The sequence below is a fragment of the Durio zibethinus genome, chromosome 4 (genome assembly GCF_047325235.1).
Source record: "Durio zibethinus cultivar Kanyao isolate XHJ-2024 chromosome 4, ASM4732523v1, whole genome shotgun sequence".
Lineage (NCBI taxonomy): Eukaryota > Viridiplantae > Streptophyta > Magnoliopsida > Malvales > Malvaceae > Durio > Durio zibethinus.
Window position 1 is genome coordinate 10,261,465 of NC_143165.1, and position 26,214 is coordinate 10,287,678.

The 26,214-nt window shown below is 28.7% G+C and overlaps 2 protein-coding genes and 2 pseudogenes across 3 annotated transcripts; 1 reads left to right on the forward strand and 3 right to left on the reverse strand.

Annotated features, from left to right (window-relative positions):
- Positions 1–4,189: 4,189 nt before the first annotated feature.
- LOC149519118 (inactive beta-amylase 4, chloroplastic-like) lies at positions 4,190–6,110 on the reverse strand (annotated as a pseudogene).
- Positions 6,111–15,023: 8,913 nt separating this feature from the next.
- CNX5 (co-factor for nitrate, reductase and xanthine dehydrogenase 5) lies at positions 15,024–19,008 on the forward strand. Its single transcript, XM_022878671.2, has 11 exons — positions 15,024–15,449; positions 15,998–16,090; positions 16,200–16,255; positions 16,804–16,868; positions 17,014–17,088; positions 17,194–17,272; positions 17,403–17,441; positions 17,556–17,664; positions 17,900–18,018; positions 18,117–18,233; positions 18,434–19,008. Exons 1-11 carry the CDS (start codon positions 15,176–15,178, stop codon positions 18,818–18,820), a joined length of 1,413 nt encoding a protein of 470 aa, XP_022734406.2. The 5' UTR covers positions 15,024–15,175; the 3' UTR covers positions 18,821–19,008.
- Positions 19,009–19,279: 271 nt separating this feature from the next.
- Positions 19,280–20,944, reverse strand: LOC111288829 (GDP-L-galactose phosphorylase 1-like; annotated as a pseudogene). Its single transcript, XR_016341877.1, has 5 exons — positions 20,879–20,944; positions 20,454–20,696; positions 20,144–20,357; positions 19,800–20,034; positions 19,280–19,704 (listed from the first exon to the last, which is right to left on the reverse strand). The product of XR_016341877.1 is annotated as a GDP-L-galactose phosphorylase 1-like (transcript).
- Positions 20,945–21,979: 1,035 nt separating this feature from the next.
- On the reverse strand, positions 21,980–24,275 carry LOC111287956 (ribonuclease 3-like protein 2). Its single transcript, XM_022878649.2, has 4 exons — positions 23,692–24,275; positions 23,424–23,567; positions 23,023–23,159; positions 21,980–22,382 (listed from the first exon to the last, which is right to left on the reverse strand). Exons 1-4 carry the CDS (start codon positions 24,202–24,204, stop codon positions 22,211–22,213), a joined length of 966 nt encoding a protein of 321 aa, XP_022734384.2. The 5' UTR covers positions 24,205–24,275; the 3' UTR covers positions 21,980–22,210.
- Between the last annotated feature and the right edge of the window lie 1,939 nt (positions 24,276–26,214).

The window sequence follows — 26,214 nt, forward strand, 5'->3', positions numbered from 1 at the left end:
AATTAACTAAATAATTAATTAACAACTAAAACAATTAAATTTATACACAGTCAAACTTAAGCCTAAAACTTGTAATTCTAATACCTCCTTATTACCATTAAACCTATATTTTATTGACAATATTTATTGATATTTGAATCTTTAATGGTCATATATCATCATATATGACCGTTAGCATCGATTTAATGGCGATAAAGTATATATATGTGTATGTATAACAAAACATAGGGGACATTTTTCCTTTGAATTTAGAGAAGGTTTGATCTTACCTTTATAAAGTTTAGGCAAATTTTGACAAGAATTGTAAAGTGCAAATTTCCCCCTAAATTCCCCCCTTTTTTTATTAACCTTTGCTTTTACTTTACTCCAATACTACATACATGCATAAATACATAACATGATTTTAGTAGTATTGGAATGTGATTTCCTTTTTCTAAATTTTCTTGAAGCTATTTTACTTCTATTAAAAGAAATTGGCTTTTATATACTTAAAACAATTTAAAATTTGTTTTTAATAATTTTTTTTTATTTGCTATAGCTTTCAACTTCAAGACAATCATACATCAAAATACTAATATTTTTAACCATGATTGCAAATGCGGTCTAAGAGATAAAATCATATAACCTTTTATTATTATGCATTAATACTTTTTAAGATAATTTTTATTAAAAATAAAAAACTTAATGTGAAAGAAAGAGTGCAAACTAAATTTGAAATGGGGGTTTAAAAATAATTTAAAAAATAATGTATAAAAAAAAAAAGCAATAATGATTTATGAATGTAGTAATAGAATTATTCAATTCAAATAATTTTATTGCCATGATTACTAGTGTGCTCCACATTTTGCTTCTTCAAGCAAGACTACCACAATTAGTCTTGAAAATTAGGTATCAAGATTGTGCAAAAGTTTTATAAAAGTAAAAAAATTAAAATAGTAATTTATGATTGCTTGTTTCTCCTAAATGGAGAGAAAAGGAGAAATAAAATGTGGCAACTAGCTCTCACAACAATTTTTTTCTCATGATGAATTGGCTCTAAAAATTTAATTCCAAGTTTTTTTTTAGAGCTCACATATTATTTGTTTCATTAATTTTGTTAAATCACAAACTTAAAAAGGAGATTATAATCTATAAATACGAGAAGTAATTGTAGGTATTAAAATTTAAACTTCATTTTATTTAATGTTAACATTTTTGAATGATTGAAACATCAATTCAACTAAATTTTGAATTTTATATATCATTTATATTTAAAATGTTCTTCAATTTTCATAATAATTAAGATTATGTTTGGGTTAAAATCAAGAAAATTTGACATATATATCTGAGCATTTGTTCAATAGTAAGTATATGTTTTTTTTTTTTTAAATGAGTTTTGAGTCTTTTTTTTTAAATAAAAGAAAAAATCAAAAGAATTTTTTTTTTTTTGGGAATAAGAGAAAATATCATTAAAATTAGAAATGTTCATAGGTAAAATATGAGATAGGTATATTATTTCTAATTTTTATTTTAAAATTTTTATATTATATTTATCCAAAACCCATATCCAAACAATATTTTAAATTTATCTCTGTCATCATTTTCACGGATATTTAATAATTATAGGTAATTTTTAAACCCATACTTTTTTTAAAAACTAAAAACTAAATTTTATTATTTTGCTTTTTTATTTTGATTTTTCACATTTATGTAATTTTTTATTAATATGTATTTTTAAATAGAAATATATTAGTTCTAATTAATCTATAATAAAATTTTATATTATTTAATAAAAATCTATTTACTAAATATATATAAATATATAAGATATAGAAATAAAAAAAATACTATATTATCCATTTTCATATCTGATAAAAAATTTAAAATTATATTTATCTTAAAATTTACACATCTTTTTTTTATTAAATAAAATCTCGAATTCTCTATCAATTATGAATAAGATTATATCTCTTATTAAAATCACATTTTACCTCTGCTACTTCAGATAAGGTGACAATTCAAATGTAATTCATTTATTAAGGCGTTAAGCAACGTAAATGCGCCATGTACATTTCTTTTTGTAAAATATTTTTTTTCAAGAAAAAAATTTTGGGAAGTCGACATGGTGTATGTTGAAATTGGGGGCCAATAATGTGAATATGCTCTTTATTATCCTCATATAGAAATATTTTAATAAAATTGAAAACCATATATTAAATTTAATAATAATACATTAACACTAATATAAAACAACCATATTAAAAAGGTTAGATAATGATAAATTAGAGTTCTCTTGCTTTTTTTCTTGATTTTCTTTTTTTCTCCTCTAAATCATTGATTTTTATTGTAAAAAAATGACAATTTAAAATAAAAAAATAAAGTATAAATTTTAAATTTTAAATTTTAAATTTATTAAATATCCAAAACTTTGCTATTGTTGATATTTATTTGCTCTTCCTATTGCTATTGGTAAATTTACCATTAATCATGAGCGCCATGGCTCATGATTAATGGTACTATCCACTTGTCTGATGTCTAGCCAATGGTTGATTAAGTTAGTTGATTTTTTTAATTATTTTCTATTAGGGTCAAATGGTAGATTAAAATTTTGAGCTAAAATTAGATGATATTTTAAATTTTTTTGGTTTTAAGGTCAATGGATTATGATAATTGAAGATTAAGGCCAAAACCCATTTTTAAAAGAAAGGGAAATTAAGGATTATAATTAGGGACTATGACAATTAAGTTGTACTTTTTTTTTTTAATATAAGAGGTGTTTTCATGCTTTGTTTGAAATTTTTTTGAATAATATAAATTTTCTTTTTCAAATTAACCCATAACATTTAAAGTTTTACTTATGAAATTATTTTTATAAAAATCAAATTTTAATTAATAATATAATTTTTTATTATTGGATTAATAAAATGATTTTAAGTTTATGAAAAAAAAAGAAAAGAAAAGGTGAGGTTAATTCTTATTATCGTGCAATTATGCCCTTAACCACAAGGGATCCTAGGTGGGATCAAGCTACAATAAGGTGGGTAAAAGTGAGAATTAAAGGTCAACATGACCTATTCCAAATCCAAAATCCATTTTTAAAGGAAAGGGAAATTAAAGATTATAATTAGGGACTGTGACAATTAAGTTGTACTTTTTTTTTAATATTAGAGGTATCCTCAAGCTTTGTTTGAATTTATTTTTTGAATAATTTAAAATTTTTCTTTTTCAAATTAATTTGCAATAATTAAAATTTTACTTATGAAATAATTTTCACAAAAATCAAGTTTTAATTGATAATATAAAATTTTTGTTAATTTGATTAATTTTTTTAAGGGTTTTATTAATTGGATTAATAAAATGATTTTAGGTTTATGAAAAAAAGGGTGAGTTTAATTCTTATTATTATGAACCAATTATGCCTTAAACACAAAGGATTCTAGATAAATCTAACGATTTATGTGCTCGTATAGTATAAAATATTAAAATTTATATATTTATATAATATTTTATATAAAAATTATATATCATAATTTATATCAATATAAAAATATAAAATATATTTTTTATCTTATTAAATATATATATAATTATTATTAAAATTTTCAATCTATCACCTTTATATTTTTTTACATTGTATTTATATTATATCACCCATATCATATTTTAAATTGTTATATTTAATTTCAGATAAGATCAAGCTATAATGAGAGCAAGCTATAATGAGGTGGGCAAAAGTGAGAATTAAAGGTCAACATGACCTATTCCAATTCCAAAAACCAAATTATGGTAGCTAGTGACTAGACACAATCATTTTAATGTTTTTATTTGGATTGTATGTAAAAGGGCAAATAAAGAAAGTTTAAGATTATTATTGAAGCACCCATTTATCACAATCACATTATTTTCATATATACATTCTTATTACATATAATAAAATTAAAATTAATAAATATAACGCATGTGATTATTTTAACCATAAATATTTTCACTTAGGAGATTCACAACCTTGCATGTCAGTCAGTCCACTTTATTTTTTGAACAACTATCGTTTACCCCAAACATTGCACCAACATGTTTTAAGTCATTAAATGAATAATGCATTATGCTAAAAATTTTTAGAAAAGGAAACCCAACAAACAAAAACACATATAGGTAAAGAAAAAATCAAGAAAGAGAAAAAAAAGAACTAAATGGAGATGAAATGAAATTCTCATGGAATATGCAAAACAGCTCCATGGCGAGACAACACTGAGACGACTGGATCATAACCATCCATAAGAGTAGTGTTGTAGTAACCAACAGTAAGTTCAGCCGAATGTAATATAATCTGGTACCACCAATAAATTCCACCAATTTTAGCCACCAACATAACAAAAGTTTGCTCATCTACTTGGTATTTTTTCAGTATCTTTACTGCCTTTGCAAGAATAGCATCTACGTGATAAATCAATCTACCATTGTACCATTCTTGCAAAAAAAATCATTCCAAAGTCAAGTTTTTTAGATTCTGAATGACTTTAAGTAAGTTTTGGTAATCTTTTGTAATGTGAAGCTGGGGATTACACAGTGAATTTATGAAATCATGATGCTATAAGCAAAACACATTTTCCCAATTAATACATACCTTCGCTTATTAGTAACTTTGGTCTAAGGCAATATATAATTTGATAATTTCTGAAATGATTTGATAGCTACTAATAAGGAATAACAACTCCAACTAGGAGCTTTACCCCATATATTACCTTTTTAGTATATGAGTAACTTCTTACAAAATAAAAATGTTTTTAATGATAATAAATAACCATAAATATGATTGTCAAAGAACATTTAACTCAGCATAGCACTTATGTATTGCAAATCTCTTGTCAATGGCTCAATGCATCAAATTCAAATGGATAGCTTAAATTCTTTTCAATTAATGTATTGTAATAGCACAAATAGAGATAGTGCATGAAAGTAGTAGAGTATTAATCTGCCATGTTTCATATGAAACTTTGTTAGATATAAATCTATTTTGAAAATATTAATAGATAAAGAACACAGACCATAAAGAAATAGCCACAATCAGATAGGAAGCCTTCCTATCTCTCTTCAAAAAAGGACACCCTCGATGGAAAACTGTTGTAACAACCAACATTCTATGGCCCTATATCTTTTTATCGAGGCTTTCTTTCTTGGCAGGCATCCATCTTTAAGTCATTCATTTTGTAAACAAAACTATCTTAAGAATACTAAAATAACTGAGTTTTAAATCATACAATAAAAAAACTTACACCTACATGTACTTATTATAACATTGGAATTCACCAATGCCGAGGAATTTTCATCTACCATGATTAAAAGGATGAGCAAGATACCTGCACTAAGAAAAACATGTAATGGCTTCATAATTATGTTTCAATAATAACTTCATAATTTGAACATAAATAGGGAAAAGAATGACATAAAAACCATACTATACCTAAGTTCTCCAAAAAGACCAAGACCAATGCTTATTTCTTCAATTACACTTCTTATAAAAAAATCAAATTTGTTAACAAAACTAAGCATGAAGTCTTCATAACACTAGAAAGTAGTACAGCCAAATAATAGAAGAACTTGATCCAACCCCCTTTCTTCCATTTCTATAATAGTTTATAGGTCTCAGATAATGTGCCTTAATTATTAAATAAATTATCTTAAAAGGAATGACCAAATAAATTGCAAAAAAAATATAGGTAAGAACATGTGTTAGTAGTACCTGTATTAGTAGCATTTTTTAGGGATCATTACCAATAGGACTCCAACATCTTAGTTCTTTTGCACACTTAATAATTATGTACTGTCCAAGTCTAGTGTCTTGGCCAACTGACTGGCATGAACTTTCCATGTTGAGAAGTTTGTGCATTTTATGCTCTCTAGAGCTGTCATTTCTGCTTGAAAGTATTAAACATGTCACGATTTTATAAAATCTGGAGATCCACAATTGTCTTAGTTTAAATGTGTTGCCTGAGTGGATTGCAAATATTTCATTTCTTAGATCTTTGGCGATATCAAATTGTCCTAATATGACATCATTTCCAAATAGTCTTCAGTGCTTGAGCACCCTCCAATGTCTTTCTATTCAAGAATACCTGAGGCTTGAAGAGCATTGCAAGACAAATATAGGTAAGAAGTGGCCAAAAATAGCTCATATTGCATATATTTACATTGGATCACCAGAGCTTAGGAAAGAGAATGTTGCTGGTAACTGATTGTGTTAAAATAGAATACAGACCAAAACATCTGGTCATGTTTTTGGTATGTGGAATTTGACATTGTCTTAAAATGAATCAAAATTACAATAAATTATTTTAAAAGAAATAAGAACCATAATAAATTGTCTTAAAAGGAATCTAAACTATTCAACATGGTAATAGTTTATAGGTTTCAAATAATGTGCCTTAATCATTAAATAATAATGTTTGTTTGTTCAGATTTGATTGATAGACTTATTCTTTGCATTTCTCATTCTTTGAGGATTGTTAAATTTTTTTTTATTCACTTTTCTATCTTTCCAGGTTTGAACACCAAGAAAAAAACATAAAAGATTGCCTTAGAACTCTCTTTTCTCTTATTAAAGAAGCCGATAAAGCTAACAAAATGATGGAGGAAGCTCGCACTTCATATGTTAAGAATAGACTTAGAGCCAATCCAGCATTCATGGAAAGATTGCGTGCCAAGACTATGAGATTGCAAGAATCTAAAACTCTAAATGCATAAGAGTTTGATATACAAACTTACCTTGGGTAATTCGTCTATGCAGAGTTACCTCATTCGCTAGATTCATAACTCTTCACATTGAAGCTTCCCATACAGGTTATTGGTAAAGCAATCGTTTATGCAGGAATCAATGTATTTCTATTTACCAAATGAAAAAAGAATCAATGTATTTCTTATTTGCAAATTTTGCTAACCTATCTACAAAATTTTCATTTCTTTGTAAAACAATAAATAAACTTTTGGATGCATTCCTTGCTATCTATTCCTTTACTAAAAGCAAGGGATTTAAAGAAAAATCATAATATACCATATATAGTTGGAAGGGGAAGAAAAATAAACTATTTATGTAAGTGTGAATTAAAGTTCTAATTTTAATTTACTAGAAGTGTTTGGTTATAGAGATTAAACTATCCTTCAACAAAGCTTATCCAAAATCTAGAATAAATCCCTAATTGAAAATATATAAAAAAAATTCCTTTTTTGAGCTGAACATTTGCAAATATTTTTGCTATTCTTATATTGTGATTACAAAAAAGACAACTTGAAGAATTATTGAGTTAAAGAAATAAGTTTTCAGATAGTTGATGAGTTTTAAAAATGGTTAATAATGAAGGAGTAGAACTAATCCAATTAGATGAAACTTCTAGAAAATGATCATCTAGGCTAAGTGGAAGTGCAAAAACTCTAGCCTTGGCCTAGTGGAAAGAAATGATCAATAAAAAACAAAATTAGAACTTGATTCAAATAACATGTTAAATAAAATATTGTTAAAAAATGCCATAAAATATCCACTAAAAGAACTATGTTTCAATAAAAAAAAATGTCAAACAAAATATAAACTAAAGATTGATTTTCATTAAGATCAAAACATGCAAAAATAAAATCTTTCAAAAATATATATTCAAAACAACATACAAATCTCGCAACAAATATTTTACACAAATTATAAATAAAAAAACATAACACTAAAAGAATATTATTCAATAAAAAAAAATCAAAAAGCACAGAAACCAAACCTTATTCAATAATTCAACTCTATTAAATAAAATTGAAGCTTGTAATATAAAAATCATCCCAACATAACCCAAAAAAAAAAAAATTACATTCAATTAAACAAAAAAAAAAAAGCAAAAAGAGTCAGCCAAAAACATATGGAAAAAAATAAAAGAAAAAAGGAAGAACAAAAACATACAAGAAAAGTTTGTTTTTCATGCCAAGCTTCTTCTCATTCAAACCACCTTTAATACTAATAATAATGAAAAGTAAAAAAAAAAAAAAAAAAAAAGCTTTGAAAATCAGGTAAAAATACACCTATCAACCTGCTTGGGTGGTCCATTGTTAAGTGGTAGTTTCTTTTCTGCTTGGCTGTTTTTCTGTCAAATACAAAAGTATTATTAAAAAAATGGTACACGTGTAAACGCAGATTCCTTTAAAGATTCTTTTTATATAAAGTAGAATTGATATATTGTTTCCTTTTATTTAATTTGTTTTTCTTGCAATAATAAAATCACTTTAAGATATAGTGTTTTTTTTTTTCACTTAGAAAAGTAAATTGGGTAGAAGAAAAAAAAAGAATGAATTGGTAGAAGAAGCAACATGAACTTACTACTTTTTTTATTTCAAAATAGGATATTTGATCACAAAATTAAATATTTTAAAGTGTACTTTTTAATTAAAAATCATAATTTCAAAATAAGTAAAAAGCTTGTAAGCATTAAAATTTAAATTTTAAACAGTCGGATCTATTGAATGACACATCTTAAAAATAATTATATAAATTAATTGAACTAAATTTTAAATTTTTTAAAATAAAAAATATAATAGTTAATAGAAAAACTTGTAATAACGTTGAAAATATTTTTTTTTGCACATATAAATTATTTATAAAAAAAATGAGAATTGCCTCTATATTAACTTGGAGTATGGTTTTAAAGCTTATTATTGAAATTAACCTTACATTTTAATTATTAAAACTCAAAACTTTAACTTTTAAAGATTAGACTTTAATTTTGAGAAAACATTAATTGAAAAAAATTATCTTGTTTAGTCCAAACTTAATAACATTTCAAATGTATAACGAAAAAAATGTCGTTTACAAGGTTTAATTACAATTTTTTCATAAGTTATTGCTTGAATGCTAAGTATAGACTTTCTTTCCTTTATCCCATTAAACTACTACAATTTAACCCCTGATGATTTATAGTTTTTACAATAACACCCCCTTATTTTCATTTTTACACATTAATATTTTTTTAAAGTTTTAATAATTATTGTCTTAAGGGTCAATGATGTCAGTCTTTTAGTAATAAAACCTCAAATTTTCACATTAAAATTTTCTTATATCATTTTTTTAATGAAATTATGTGTAGTTACAATAACATTTTTCAAATGTGTGTTTAATATTATGAAACAATATGATTATAGTGCATTTTTTTTTATTGATCTCATCGATCTATTCATACCCATATAAGATTTTGTTAAGTTGATATTTTTAATTTTATATTTTATAAAAATAAATAAAAATAAGAGTATTTCCCCCCCCCAAAAAACCGTTTTTGTTCATTTATAAAGAAAATAATTAACTCTATGACAAGGATAATAAACCAAAATCACATGATTTGAGTTGATATAATATTTTCAAAAGTTCACATGAATATTTTTGTTATATCATAGTAAGCACCTTTTAATTGTTTGCTTTTTTTTGTTCTTTTGGCAAAGGCTTTATAAAAATAAACCAAAATCCTAAGATTTTGGTTAAATTTGACAATTTATGATTGTATATTTATGTTCGTTTATCTCTTATCTCATACATATAAAATGTCAAAGTTTATGATAAAAAAATTTGTATCAACATGTTAAATATAAAATATAAAAATTTTATTTTATTAAAATTTAAATATATCATTTTCATATATTTTTTATAATTTTTAATATTATATCATTTATCATATTTTGAATTTAATTTTATTTATGTAAAATTAATTTAAATTATAAAAAGTAGGGGAAAGTTGGAGTTGATAAAATACTAAAAAAAAATCAAATTGGCATTAAGAGCAAAAACTTGAAAACTTAGAGGTACGTAAATAAATACCAGTACAAGTTTTAATCCTTTACTTAAGTTTAACCGGCAGCACCGGTTTCCCGGTGGGTCCTAACCGGTTGATGGGAACAAACAAGAGGGAGGATCTATTCGGCCGTCCTTCTGACGCGTCTCGTGACTCGAGAGCACGCTACCCGAGAGCTGTGTTTTCCTCATAGACGGGGTCAATGAATGACAAAACGACACGTGTAATATTTCTTTTTCGTATTAAATCCCGTTTTGCTTTTGCAGTTTTACTGTGCTGTGCTTTTTTTTTTAATTTAAAAAATAGTTTTTTTTCTCTTGGAATTGTGGAAAGGGCGCTGTTAGGTGGGGAAGTGGGCCCACATTGATGGCGGGGTGTGGGCTGAGTCGGGATAAGCTTACTAGTTGACCAGTAAGGTCACGCCACGTCACCATCATTACAGCCTTTTCTTTATTTATGAAAAAATCCCCCTTTCTTTTTAGATTTCGTTTTCAGAGTATTAATGAGAACATCTTGCAATATGGTTTCCAATGCAATTATGTACATGGATTTATTTTTCCTCAATTAGCAATATAATAATATCAATATAATCTTCAATAATATTCATACATTTTTCATCACAGTTTGAAAATCAAAAATAAAAAATAGTAAATATTTGAATTTAAATTTTAAATTTATTAAATAAAATTTTAAAATTAATTACATAAATCAATTAAAATAAACAAACATAAATAAATTAATTAATTAAATATGTAAATTTCATTTAAATTTTGTTTTATCCTCGTTTTAAAAATATTTTAAATGTGAATATTTATAATTTCTTCTTATATCCTTACAGTACGGCAAAAAAATTGCTCAATAATTTGTCATAGATTATAGAAGAGAAATGTTTTGCAAATTTATTGATAAAAAAATGTTAAATCTAATAATTTATATATTTGTTATCATATAAAATATTAAAATCTATATATTTTATTATATTTTATAAAAAATTACATATTATAATTTTTATTAATATAAATATATAAAATATTTTTTTTTTAATTTTATTAAATTTATATATAAATATTATTAAAAATTTCAATTATTTTATTTTTATATTTTATTTTTCTTTTCATTTTTATATTATATTATTTATTTTAAATTATTAAATCTTAAAAATACAAATCTCCTCCCTTCATTTGAATACAAGTTTAAATTAGCTTCTCCCTCTTTTTATATAGGGGTATAACAATTTTTTTATGATAGAAAGAAAGTAAGACAATATGCCATATAAAGCATTGACAGCATGTTCTACTGCTCCCGCAGTAATTGTTGCTTTTCCTGCAGGTTACGAAAAGTAAATGAATAATAAATATCGCATCAACTATATATTAAAATAGATAAAAAAGATAAAAAATTTTTAAATTAAAATTTAGTAATCATTCAAAATTTTGTTATTTTTTACAATTAATTAATTTTTTAAATATTTATTTTCATTAATTAAGTCATTATTAAAAAAATTAATAAATTATTTTTAAAAATTTAATTAATGCAAATAAATATATAAATGTTCAATTAAATGACAATAAATATTTAAAAATTTAATTGATTATAATAAAATATTAAAAATTTAATTAATTATTAAATTTTATTTGAGAAAATTTTTAACCCCTATGCGATAATATATAAGTAGATGAAGTATTTTTTTAAACAATAGGGATAGCATTTTAAAAAGAAAATCTAACACAAATAAATTTTCTAACCCAAAATTAGAGACTTAGGGTAAAATTTTATAATTTCCCCCCTTTGTTTTTTTGTTTGAGAGCTTACATTTTGAATAGCATGGTCGAAAAATCATTATTACTTAAAATATTAAACTTTTATTATCAATATGAATAAATTACTTGCTCAAATTAATTTTTTTGTTAAATAATACCATTTTATTTTATAATAAAAAAATTTGAAAAATTTTAGTATTTTTTTAATTTTTTCCTTTTTTTATAATTTTATATCAAGGTTTACAGTATTTTTTTTTTATAATTTTATTTTAAATATCAAAGAATCTTATGTGGGTAAAACTTATTGTGGTAGTGACTTGTAAAACTCTCTTTATGTTTTCGTAAGATATATGTATAATAGGAATTGATGTGTGATTTTACATCTTACACCAATTTAATTTCTTTACTACTAAAATTTAGTGGGCAAATTTGAGACTATAAAATGTCACGATTTTAAGTGCCATTTATAGCACAAGTTTTAAATATAATCTTTCTTTCTCAAAATAATTATTTTTATTTAGTGATAGATCCCAACATTTAATTTTGTAAGAACCAACTAAAATTATATATATTTATTTATTTTGTTATTCGAATTAAGAAGTGATCGTCAAATACAAACATATGTTCCACATGGATATGCTCATTTTAATTTTTTTTTTTTATATTTACATTATCTAAACTCTGTAACTCACGTTTACATTTATTGCCTATGTATTGAACAAATAATTGGAGAAGGTGACTTGAAGGTGATGCATTAGGTGTAATTTAATAATTTGTATATTTATATTATGAAAAATATTAAAATTTAAATATATATTATATTTTATATAAAAATTAAGTATTATAAATTTTATTAATATAAAAATATAAAATGTATTTTTAATTTGATTAAATTTATATATAATAATTATTAAAATTTTAAATTTTATTATATTTATATATTGTCGTTATACCGTAATTTATGTTATTGGATGCGCCAAACTCACCACCGGCCTCCGTCTGTCCCCCAACCTATCCATCTCTCTTGCGAGACTCACACGCTATCTAACAAGGAGTGCAGCAGCGTGCACACTGCTCGTTACATGCCATTTTCTTCCCCTTTTTCTTTCGTCTTTTGCTTCTTTTTTTTTGTTGAGAGGGGAAAGTGATTCCTTTCGATTTTAATTTCTCGTTTTATTTGTTTACGCAACCAAACAAAATGGTTTTAAAGTTTTTATTTGTTTTATTCCTAAGGCACATTTATTTCTATTGCTTGATTTTAATTTTTCAAATATTGTTAATCACAAAATAAGTTAAATTGGTGAGAGTTGTATTTACATAAATAATAAAAAAATTTTAATAGTTTTTGAAAGAAATAATCTATTTAATTAGAGCTATAATCATTATATTTTAATTATTCAATCATAATTTAAAATTATATAAATTCATTAAAATTTTAGCAAATTCTGACCTGAGGAGTGGAGTTGGATCGAAAAATATCAAGTTGATCTTCTTTTAGTTGAGATTGGTTTTAATTTTTCTCATTTTCTAATCATTTTTGTTATGAGAGGTTGAAATCTAAAAATAAAAAATAAAAATTGTAAGTATAAAGGAATGAATGCGTTATGAAAATTTATGGAATTGGATGAACTATTCGAGTTAAGTCACATATTCGAGGTGCGGTTGGAAACCAAAAGGTCAGCTTTGTGATCCAAACAAAATCATGGTGAGGTAAGATTGGAAGAATCTATCGCACCACACCTCTAATTTGTCACACGGGACCTTTTAGGTCCATTGAAAAATTATTTCTTCCACCACAGCTATTGTTATCCATGTTTTTTCTTTTTTGCCCTTGAAGGTATGGTGTAAGGATCAAAATATTCTTGTCATTTTATCTTTCTTTTTTTTTTCAAAAATTATAAATAATTTTGTCAATTCAGTATAATAAATATATATTTACAATTGAGTAATTAATTAAAATAAATAATTACATAAAAATATTTTTAAAATTTTTTTAGTTAAATAATTAAAATTTTTATTACATATAAATTTTAAATTAATATCTTTAATGATTATTTTTTATCATATTAAAATTTATATCATCATCGTTACTTCATTTGTATCAAAATATATATTTTTATTATTGATTTTAATTTTACTGTTATAATCATTAATTTTATTATTATTATTATTTTTAATCTTATTGAAATTAAATTTACCGTCCATCTAAATCTAAATAGACCCTTAGTTAACAAAGATAAGATATGCGGGACTATCGCTAGCAAAACAGTGATACCCTAGTTGGATGCTAAGAATTAGTTGTTTGTGGGTGTTATTCATTACTTATTTGTGATAACAAGGTGCATGCGGCACATGTTAAGAACATAAACTTAGTTATCTTATGATCTTAAATAAAAAATTACATCGTCACATGATCTATTTGAGTTTGAATCATGAGTGAATCGTGATTATTTAAATGTATAAATTTAATTGATGATTTTTTATTAAAATTATTTTAAATACATAATTTTTGATCATTAAGTATGATATATTTTATTTTAATATAAAAAATTAAATAATATATTTATTTTTGAATATAATATATCTTGCCTATCTATTTTTTATTTTTTTATAAAAAAAAAGGTTAATTCATACATTTGCATGTGTGCAGTACGGAAATAAAGTATTGTTGAACTACTCCACTAAAGAAGCTTTATGAATGCCTACTGTCATCGACAATCAGTGGATTTCAACTCTATTGCCTATTTCTTTGGTTACAAAAAAGCTTTTACAACGATAAATTATCGTTTTATAACGACATTAAGTGTTACTAAAATAACTTTTTTTAGTAATATTAGTTGCAAAATGACCATGGATTTTGCTTCTAAGTAGTATAAATCTATGGCGTATGAGTGCTTATTGAAGCTTTTTACGTGCTGGAAAAAATTTTCAACTCGTTTTTTTATTGCTTCACCATCATGATTCACGTTTCAGGAAAGGCCCGAAAAATCCTAATTATTAAGATCCTAGTTGGCTTAGGGTGTTTGATGCCCTATTAATTCTGCAGTTCAATCACTTTTTATTGTCGGACGCATGAGTGTAAGCAATATATTAGAATTTGAAAATTATTTAGATTCTATTTAAATAAAATTTAAATTTAAAAATTTGAATGATTTGATTTATAAAATGAATGGAGCTTGAGCATATTAATATTTAATTCAAATAATTGATCAATTTAATTAAATTTTTATATTTTAATTAAAAATTATTATTTTATTTATATATAAATTTAAATTCAAATATATATAATTGAGATTTAAATTAAACATGAAAATCAAATTTATTTTTTATTTAATAAATAATTTTAATAAAATAAATTCAAATAATTTAATTTTATTTCATATTAAATTAAAATTTAAAATTTAAAATTTAAAATTCAATTAAATTCGAATCCAGAATAAAAGTTTAACTCTTTCCAACTCTTTACCCTCGTTTCTACAATGATCAAACTCATATTTTAATTTGACAAAACTACCCTTGGCTGGTCAAAAGCAGTTTGAACTAACCGAAGTACGCTGAAAAGCCTCAGCTGCTTATTGTTTAGGGTTTCTCTCTTCTCTCTGGAAAAAAGTCTTCTGTTGCTTCTCGAGGATGGAGTCCAGCGGCGATGACGTGGCACGAATCCGCCGCGAAATCCAAGCTTTAAAGGACGAGAAAGCCTGCATAGAACAAAAGATTTCAGTCCTCGAAGCTCAGCTCCAAGAAACAGCGTCATTATTACCTCAGCTGCAGCAAAACGGCGATGTTTGCAATGGTTCCTGTCCTCCAATTACCGCCGTCGGTGCCAACATGGCACACGGACTATCGGCGGATAGTATTTACCGTTATAGCCGCCATCTTTTGCTCCCTTCTTTTGGAGTCCAAGGTAAAAAAATGGCTCCTTTTTTTGGATTTTAATGTTAATTTTATTTAATTATGTAAATTTATGTTTGATTATCGCTAATTACGTTATTGAATTGAATAAAAAGCTTTTTTTTTTTAAAAAAGTCAATAAATTTGATAATTATGTGAGAAATTTCTTAAAGTGAATATGTTATTTGAGAAGAAATTGGCACTTTTTTTTTTTTTTTTTTGATGGGAGCAAAGAGAAGGTATCTGTTCTGTTTGAATCAAGGAATAGTTTTTCAAAAAGCCTGCTAATCTTTAACATGCTACGGTAATATGACATGAATATGATATAAAAAAAGTATACGAAAGTGACATATTTTAAAATTTTAGTAATAGTTATATATAAATTTAACAAAACTAAAAAAATTTATTTTATATTTTCGTATTTACACGAATTGTGATCTGTAATTTTTATGTAAAATATAGTACGAATACATGATTTCAATATTTTATTCAACATGAATATAAGAATGCTAGATTTAGTTTTTTCTTTTGACTAATCTAGTTTCTTGGTGTTGTTTGTAGCGCAATCAAATCTCTTGAAGTCTTCAATATTGGTTGTCGGAGCTGGAGGTTTGGGCTCGCCCGCTCTGTTATATCTAGCAGCTTGTGGTGTTGGTAGGAATAAGATGCAGCATTTTGAGCCATACCCGAGATTTCATTTAGTTCTTTTGGCATGGTGATTGAGAAGGGGTTTATTGTTTTTATTGTTTTTTTTGACTTCTAGGTCGGTTGGGAGTTGTCGATCATGATGTGGTTGAGCTTAATAATATGCACAGGCAGGTATAAGTTTTAAAATTTGCAGTTGAAAGTAGCTACCCGTGTTATTATTTAGGGTAAAATACACTATTAGTCACTTAATTATGTGGTATTTTAAAAATGTTCACCTAACTATTAATTTTTCAATTTAGTCACTTATATTTTAACTTTTGAGTAAGTGTTTTTTTTTTAGATGAGTACCGATTATGTATTTTATGCTATTTAGGGTATTATGGTGTAATGATGTTGTTCCTGATCAGCAATATCCGGCTAAGTTATGAATCATTCGATGTCAATGTAAATCCGGAAGATTCTTAGTCCTTTGTTTTCTATAGCTTCAACATTATGGTTCTCATTCTTTTCATCTATTAGAATTGAAGGTGGCAAATGGGTACTCACTTTTTGTTATTGAACCATTAACTTAGAGCTTCACTCTTTTTGATTGATCTACATTTATGTTAGTGCTCTGATGTGTTATGTCTCTTGGATTTCCTCCGTATGATCTTCAATTGTGACCATGAATCTTCTGCTACTCACCATTTTTTTATTGTTGTTGATTTGCTGTACTTCAGGTCATTCACACTGAAGCATATATTGGTCAGCCAAAAGTAAAGTCTGCTGCTGCTGCTTGTCGTGCGTATGTTACCAATATGGGATCCAGCCCTGTTACAATATATTAAAGATTAAGTTGTAGTGTTGAATAAAGCACGTTACATGTAGTCACTTGTAATTTCTTTCATAATTTGCTATTCTTGCTTTTATCTAATAGTGTTGAATTCCAGGATCAACTCCACTATACAGATTGTTGAACACAAAGAAGCTTTGCGCACATCTAATGCTTTGGAAATTTTGAGCCGGTATCCTTGTTGATGACATTGAAATGTTATTCTTTCATTCTTTCTTCCTCTCTTGTTAGGTAATTCATGTGAGGTGTGATTTCCATGACTGCTGACATTTCTTAGATATGACATAATAATTGATGCAACCGACAATGCTCCTAGTCGTTACATGATCAGTGATTGCTGTGTTGTGTTAGGAAAGGTAAAGATATCAGTGCCATGTCCTTAGTTTATTCGATATTTGTAGTGCTAAAATGCATCCCCAAGTAGCAAACCTTTTCAGCTGATCGTGTAACAACTCAATTACTAATTGCTTCCATGTTTACATACAGCCTTTAGTATCAGGCGCTGCACTAGGATTGGAAGGGCAGGTATGTTATATAATTCATATTCCGTATTTCATTGGTATAAGTTTGCATCTGTTAAGATTGTTTAAAACATCTTGCTCAAGCTTCAAAGCAAAACTACATTGGTTTATTTTGTAGCTGACTGTTTACAATTACAAAGGAGGTCCATGCTATCGATGCCTATTTCCAACTCCACCTCCTACAACTGCTTGTCAAAGATGCTCGGATAGTGGAGTCCTAGGAGTGGGTATGTCAAGATATTATTCCCATTTTGCAATCCAGATCTAAACTATTAGTCCATTATTCTGCAATTTTCCTGCAAATGATGAAAAGGAGGTTCAAAGAAACTTCATTTACGTTGAATTAATTCCTGGCAGTAAACCTGCTCTATTTTGTTCTATCTATTGTCAGATAATTGTGGGTTTTACCTCATTAATTTGCATGTTTTCTTTTCCAATGCTTGTTGATCTACATACTTCTAGTTCCTGGAATTATCGGCTGTCTTCAAGCGCTGGAAGCCATTAAAATGGCAAGTGCTGTCGGTGAACCACTTTCAGGGCGGATGCTTTTGTTTGATGCGTTGTCAGCTCGAATTCGTATTGTATGGTCCATGATCCGCCTATTCTTCCCTCTTTTGGTGCCATTTGTACTAGTACTGGATATATAGTCTTTTCTGATAACGAATTTGGTATTACTTAGGTCAAAATAAGAGGTAGGTCAGTTCAATGTGAAGTTTGTGGAGAAAATACAACATTCAACCAACAGCAATTCAAAGATTTTGACTATGAAAAGTTCACTCAATCTCCATTGTCAACGGTAATTTTGCTTTCTACTCTCCTTGTTCATAATTACGTAATTTGCTTTCAGTTGACATAGCTATTCTGTAGTTAGTTTCACTCATGTTACTTCACACAGGCAAGACAAAGTACTGTATAGTTTGTATTTTATTTGTCATAAATTTTGAGACTTGGGCTTTTTCTTACTGATCATACTTGCCTTCATCCTAATGCATTCAGTCTCCACCGAAGCTGAAACTGCTTGCCCCGGATTCTAGAATAACCAGTAAGGAGTACAAAGGGAGGATTGTTGCTGGGGAAGCACACGTTTTAGTTGATGTGCGACCGGAACACCACTACAGGATAGTTTCTATCCCGAAGTCCTTAAACATTCCACTTGCAAGCTTGGAGGCTAGGTTGTCTGAAATTTCTGCTGCACTGAAACAAGAGCAAGAGCAGGAGGGCACTGGTTCAGGTGCTAACCTGTATGTAATATGCAGAAGAGGCAATGATTCACAAAGGGCTGTGCAATACCTCCACAACAAGGGTTTCAATTTAGCTAAGGATATTGTTGGGGGCTTGGAGTCATGGGTCCATGATGTGGATCCCAACTTCCCCATGTATTAGTACAAATGTCATTTATAATCTCATAGATGTTCGTGTTATAATCTCATATTATTTTGATCCAATCCAAAGTAGTCATGAATTTAATTTTGATGCAACGGTAAAAAAATGTATTACTTATGCTAGTGTAAGTGAATCTTTCCTCCATTAAATCATATCATGATCCTACTTTGGTCTGGGATCTTTACATCTCTGCTAACTTGCTTGTGTGGTGTGTAGGGTCTTTTGTTCTAAAAAACCTGTTGCCAAGGTTCCCAAGAACCCAGCAGCAGAGCAAACAGTAATGTACTGCTAGTACATAATCATGGGCATTTGTTAGCTCATAATAGCAAACATTACATTGTATTTTACATGATCCAATAAAAGACATCATGAAGCCAATGATCATATAGCAGTTTACATGAAGTCGAATATCCTTACAGCAATGCAAACCAAGTTTGGTTATTTAGGCTTCCATTGCCATAATCTGTAGAAGTTCTAAAAACAATCCTAGATACCAAACTGACATAGAAACCGAACCTGAAGGAACGGGGTTCTGTTTACTGAATGCCGATTCTTACCGCAGAACAAGGCATTCATCCGTCCCGGCCACCATTGCACGGTGGGAGTTTTTGGTGATGGTATTCTCTTTTGCAAGAGATTGAGCTTTAGTATCAGGATCCTCAAGCAAAGTCCCAGAAACGTTTTCAATGCCATCTTTGCTACTGGCAATGGCTTCAAAGATAAGGTTTCGTGGAACCTCTCGTCAGAGAGAGAAACCTCTGCAAGGAGCTCCAAGCATTTTCCTCAGATGTCTCGTCATAGTCCTTCCTCCTTTTTAAAGCCATATGACCACTAATTTCCCACACAGCTGGGTTCACCCCAAGAGCTTGTTTCTCGGCATAACACTGTTTGTTCAATTGACAAATTGCAAATTCAATGGTAAGAACTGGCAGTACCATGGAGATATAAAAACGCGTCAATTATGGTTCTAGTTTGTTACCTGTGGAAGGAGAAAGATTCACTTTCCACAATCAGAGATGAGGACATTGTATGGTATGTTGTTATCTTGAAGACAAATGCAGGCATCAGGCACAGTGTCAGACAAGTCCTGGAGAGTGTTACCACCCCAAAGACAAGACCTCTGACCGGATACTTTAAAAGCTCTGAGATGATCATTCCATCACTCAAAGTGGATATCTTCTTGGTGGGAGCTTTCTCAATGGGAAAGGGCACACAGCCAAGTAGAAAGCCTGCAGTGATTGAAATAGTTAAATTGCCTTCTCTTTTCAAATTGTACGTAACTATATCTAACAGATATCATGGTGGCACAAAGTTTATGAGCTATGAAGTACCAAATTGGGAGGTTAAATTCCTGGAAGTGCAGGTGGTTGATTGTAGCAAATGCACCCAAGCTGTTGTAACGCAATTTGAAGCACGGATTCCCAGCTTCAGCTGCCATATAAAGTGCAAGCAAGAAGCTCTCACTGTGAATCCTCTGGGCCAAGCATTAGAGAATTCGAGGGATCAACAGCCCATGTCCATATTCAATAGGACTAACCTGTTGAATTGCATAAAAACAATGTTAATCTTATGGGAGTCTAGCACTCTTGCTCAACTGGTTAGTCTATAGTTTGATTAGGTAGAACTAACATACATTTGTGGCAACAACACTTGGAGAATTCTCAACATCAATGGGAGCATTTGGAAAGAACTGTACTTCACCGTCTTCACTTCCTTCAAACTGGAAGAGCACCTCTTCTTGCCCGACTTTGGTGAAGTTGAATTTGTTCCCATCAAAGGGCTGGAGGACTTTACCAACACGGAACTCAGTCGGCCTATTCTTAAGGTGGCGGCCCTCATTCAGCTGGGCAATAAAACCATATTCACCAGGAATCACCTAAAGAATGATAAACACAGAAAAAATTGATGGTACCAACAGCTCAGTTAACCATAAGACCTTGGTTTCGCAGGCAGTGACATCGTATTGAAAGAGCCCTCTTTGCATGCGATCCTCCCACTATCATAAAAGCATAAAATATTTTTAACCTTACAATTTTAAACACCTATCCACAAGCTTACATTTTCACGTACAATGTCAAAACTGTGGTCTTCTCTTCTAGAGGCTTCACAGGAAAAGTGTTTCATGAGGTCAATGAGATCATAAATCCGGAAGCAGATGGAAGTGTTCATAACTGACTTTAAGCCTTGGTGGGTTCAAAAGCACAACTGGATTCTTTCTCACTTACCTAGTTATGAGATCATAAATCCTGAAGCAGATGGAAGTGTTCACTGCTTTCCGGGGGCTGCAATAGGGCTTAAGTACCATGACCATTTAGCCCTCAACATAACTGATATTCCAGGAGGTTATCTATGTTTGATTTCAGCCAGTTCCTAAGAGAATCATATAATCTGAAAATAAGCATGTGTCTTAGATTCAAAACCCAGCGCTGATGCTTATATCACGCGGCAAAACAAGAAGGTTTCTGAATGAAAATGAAATGGTGGAAATGATGGAGGAACAAGGCTTGGCAGGGTGTCAGACAAGTTCGCTGAGGTAGTGAACTCCTGTAGTGTCATGGTTGGATCTCACTGGTGCAGTGATGGTTCTAGTGGTGCCACTGGCAAATGAGTGGGCGGCAACCAACTATTTCAGAGAACCAGCAAAGGAAATCATGTCTGGTACTGAAGAACCAGAAGCTATGCAACTTCCTCTGGTTCAAGAAACTATTTCAGTAAGGGTCTTTCAGAGTACAAGATTGAACCAGAAGAAAGACCCTTACTGAAGCTATGCAACTTCTTAGAAGCCCAACTCCCATTAATCGATGAATGTGAATGTGATCATCTTCAAGACACAGCAAGTTGAGAGAAAATGAATCCCAGATAGTTACCAGCATCATTTACATTTTATCTCAAATTCATTTTTTCCCCTTGAAGAAATAATTGGAGCATTTGCCCTTTTGGTAGAAGGGGAAAACCCAAAATAACATTAATCTTTGGTTTAAAGAGCATAAATTTCTGTTTTATTGATTCAAGAACCATCATTTTTTTTTTCGGAATATAAAAGTTTAGGATGAGGGAAGGCTTTCCCATTCCGAGACCAACGGGACTTACATTGAATTTACAGGTTACCTATCAAGGGAAACTGTTGGCAGCAGGATTCGAATCAACCTAATAAGCAAAGTCTTCGAATTTTATCAACTCATATAACCGCATTGGCGAATGTCACAAAATTTCAAACTAACAGATTTATTGTTCAAAGGTAATCTGGACTTTGCTGTCTAAAACTGCCTTCATATATATCTTGCACTATAGTAAATCCATTGCAAGTTTTTCAAGTCGATTTACAGCTTACAGCAATACATTTAACAAACATTACCCATCTAATAGATATGATCCTCTCAGCAAGTGGCATCACATCCTACGAGATTTTTGAAGGTTACAGATCAAAAGGTAAGCTGCAGAGTTCTTGGCAAGCTTTTTTGAAGATTTTTCATAACCCTTTTCTGTAAGTACAAGATCTCCAATTCCAATTTCAACTGAATATACGTATTTGCAAGCATCACGATCTCTAGCTTTCTCTTCCCTGCATGTCACAGCAACAAAAGGGCAGAAATGAATATTCGATATTTAATTTCCAGGACAGAAGACACAGAAACGAAGAAAGTTGATAATAAATAAAAGGGAAATGAAAGCAAGAGGTGAACATATGCAAATCACAAGGTATTACTCTTAAAGATTGCATTAATCTTTATCATAGTAAGAGCATTTCAACCAAGTTTCTCTAATTTTCCAATTTTCTTCAATGATTAACTGTCACGCTCTAAAATGTTAGCAAAAATCATATATGGATAATTGATAAAAACAAAAATAAAAAGTGTTGTGTTTCATATGTTGACACGATGATTTTTGTGTTTTACACGTTATAGATATTAAATAGACAAACATGGATGTATAAATTGTCAGGCCTAATTATTAGCAAGATTTTCACTGAGGTTTACATGTTAGATCTTGTTACCAAGGTAAATATTATAGTTTGCTCCTAAATCTACACTGTTAGAAATAAGACATATCAAACATGAGAATCACTTCTCTCATATATAGCTAGCTTTTATTCTAGCAATTCAGTTTTGGAATTCAATTTCCATACCAAAAAAACAAACTCATTAAAGGGATTAAATGTGTAAGAATAGGTTTAAATGTCAAACTGTGAAAGAAGTTCATGCCTGTAACAAGGTTTTGTCCACCTTCTCCTGCCACATAGTCCATACAACTGGTCTTGTGCACCAGTAATCTCAGAAGACCCATCATCTCCATCCTTTGGCAGCTCAATTTCATCCACCCCCAATAGATCTCTAAATATCTGCCAACATATCAAAACAATTTTGCTTAAATCTCAACTCCAAATTAAACCACACAATCACTACTTAGGCTAAGTTTTAGCCATAACACCCTAATCCCGGCCGTTATAGTATATATGTAGAGATATGTGAAGCTTTTTTCATGAGACAAAATCATGAACCTCCAATATTCATTTGGGTCCCGGCTGTGACGATCAACATTGCCATTTGGGTCCCAAAACTTGATTCTAATTTCATATATAGTATTGAGAAAGTAAAGTACGCACCAGCCACAGTTCTTTTAGATCAAAGTCGACATCCGAATACACAGCACCTGCCAGAGACTCTACAATGTCAGCCAAAATACCTGGATGTTGATCTTTAATGGTTTGATCATCTCCCTGTTTCACTGCACCTTCATACTCCTTAACCTTATAAAAAAAAACAAAACCCTTTGTCAGTTAATACTTCTTTAGAGCATAAACATTAAAGAATTGCATTACAATTATTATATTTGCAAGATGAAGTGAAAGAAAAAAAAAACACTTTCAATACCAGGTAGTCAAGATCTTCAATGTTTTTTCTCCTGACGAACCAGTAAAGTCCATGCTCAGCCGCGATGCGCGCGAGTTTCTTGTTGCTTACAATAACTTTTCGGAGATTTGTCAGCTGTTCAGTTGTCAGCTTGGGCTGCTCCAAACAAAAGAAATGGGTAGCAACCGCTAAGCCAAGCGCGGCGTCTCCGATGAACTCAAGTCTTGCAAACGACTTGTGTGGGTTGAATGAAGAGTGCGTCAGGGCTTCCACGAGGAGGGTTTTGTTTTTGAACGTGTAGTTAAGGATGTTCTCCACGGTGGCGATCGTCGACGGGTCCATGCCACAGGCGGAGGACGATAAAAAAAAAGATACATATTTTTTAACATGATTACAGTAACATGAGCAACAGCAACGCCAAAAGAGTTGCAAAAGCAAAGCTAGGAGAACCGTGGCAACCGCCATCTGGAAAGCAGACGCCGTTTCGACGTCGGAGGAGACACCTTCATCGAGTTGAGAGAACTGATGGTTCATGGTGACGTACAACTGTGATGGAATAATGGGAATTTGCTTAGGAATGAAGAATTTCAATGTTTTAACGCTAACAAGTTTTGGTAGAAAAAAAAATTAAAGACAAATATTTGTACAGAGATTCTTTTCTGAAAGTGACTTTATCTAAACAACGTGTTATGTTTTTATTGCCGGATTGCTGAATATTGTCCTAACCATAAATAATTCAAGCACTCATAAAAGTTTTAGTGCCAATGATGTTCTTTGTGAAAAGTAAAACTTTAGAAAGTTATAAGGGGAGAAAGTTTACAGATAATTATAAGATTTAAAATTTTGATAAAAATTTTATATAAATTTAGTAAAAATAAAAAATATATTTCGTGTTTAATATATTAATATAATAATTTTTATATTTAAAATATATTTAATATAAAATAAATATAATTGGATACAAAAATTGTCAAATTAAAAGAAGTGATTAAAAATTAAGAGAAAAAAGCAGTTTTTCCACTTTGTGGGATAAAAAAATGGATTTAAAGTTGTTTATAGTATTTGTTTGTAAAATTAAAAAATGAATTAATTGGTTCAGTGGTAAACTTCTTCATTCTTCTTCAAGAATTCAACATGAAAATATGAAAAAATTAAATTCAAATTGGTGCACTGGATGGTTGTAACTCGTTAGGTTGATCGTCAGTTATAACAAAAAAGCATGTATGAAAACTTGAAAATTGTACTGATACAAGAATCATCCATCATCCCTTGAGGGAATTTCAGAATATCATATATATATTTTCAAATTTAGAAAATTAGAATTTCAACATGACATTATGAATTTACTATCTTGAAGGGCTACATGATTTAAAAGTATTTATTCAGTCGATTTGATTAATTTTAAAATAAATTATTTAAAATTAAATTAACAAAATTATATTAATTTATTTTTATTAATCGAATTGAATTTATTAAGTTTTTGGATTAATTGAATAATAAATATATTTAAGATAAATTATGTTTTAAACTTTTAATTTCTCATATTTTAAATAAATTAAATAAAATTATCAAACAAAATATTCAAATATCAAAATGTTATATTAAAAACTCTAACAACTTAGAAATAAAATGATCCATTTCATACACTTTTCATTTTATATTTAGATTATGTAATATTTCAATTAAAATTTTGGTTAATTCGAATAATTTAATTTTCAAACCGAATTAATCAAAAATTAAAATTTTTCTAAAATTATTTTTATTAATTGATTAAAATTAATTCAATATTAATTAATCGAATTAAATCAATCTGATCAATTAATTCAATTAAAATCGAATTATAAACACTTCTACTTAGAATCACTCTTCATCATCGAGACATCTCACCAAGAAAGTAAGTAAAAAAAAAAAGTTTGTTTAGTTGAGATTCTACAATGAATGTGTTTCCAGATACAACAAACAAGCGAAGACATCAAATCAAAGATGAAATTGTTGGCATTCCTAAACCTTTGTATCCTAGCAGTCATCTGTGTCATGGTGAACTTCGTTTAAGCTAAAACCAATGTTTGGAGATTGAATGTTTATGTTTTTCTTTATTGTTGGATGCTAGCTACAACATGCAATAAGATTTATTTTAATTTGATAATTTAAATATGATATGAAAATGATACGAATAAAGAATATAAAAATAATATAATTTAAAATTTTAGAAAAATAATGAATAAATTTAATAAAATAAAAAAAAATTATATTTTATATTTTTATATCGATATGAATTGTGATATGTTATTTTTGTATAAAACACGATACGAATATAATATTTTATATGATACGATGATATGAATTAATAGATTTAGATTTACTTGTTTTTAGAGATATGACACAGATTCTCAAAAACTGACGATCAGAATCACAGATAGCCGGAATCTTGAAGGGCTCGGATCATAAAGGAAGCTGCGGAGTTCTCTGCTTCTTTTACTCTGGACTTCTCGTCTCCGGTGATATATTGCGTACCTTCTACAGTAGGAATCTTGACCGAAGACA

Excerpts from the sequence above, each read along its gene's own strand:
- CNX5 (XM_022878671.2), top strand. The coding sequence starts at position 15,176 with ATGGAGTCCAGCGGCGATGACGTGGCACGAATCCGCCGCGAAATCCAA. Across the intron at positions 16,869-17,013 it reads GCTGCTGCTGCTTGTCGTGC|GATCAACTCCACTATACAGA; the intron begins GTATGTTACCAA and ends GTTGAATTCCAG. Across the intron at positions 17,442-17,555 it reads CACTAGGATTGGAAGGGCAG|CTGACTGTTTACAATTACAA; the intron begins GTATGTTATATA and ends TTTATTTTGTAG.
- LOC111287956 (XM_022878649.2), bottom strand. The coding sequence starts at position 24,204 with ATGAACCATCAGTTCTCTCAACTCGATGAAGGTGTCTCCTCCGACGTC. Across the intron at positions 23,160-23,423 it reads ATCTAAAAGAACTGTGGCTG|ATATTTAGAGATCTATTGGG; the intron begins GTGCGTACTTTA and ends ATATGTTGGCAG. Across the intron at positions 22,383-23,022 it reads TGGACAAAACCTTGTTACAG|GGAAGAGAAAGCTAGAGATC; the intron begins GCATGAACTTCT and ends TGTGACATGCAG.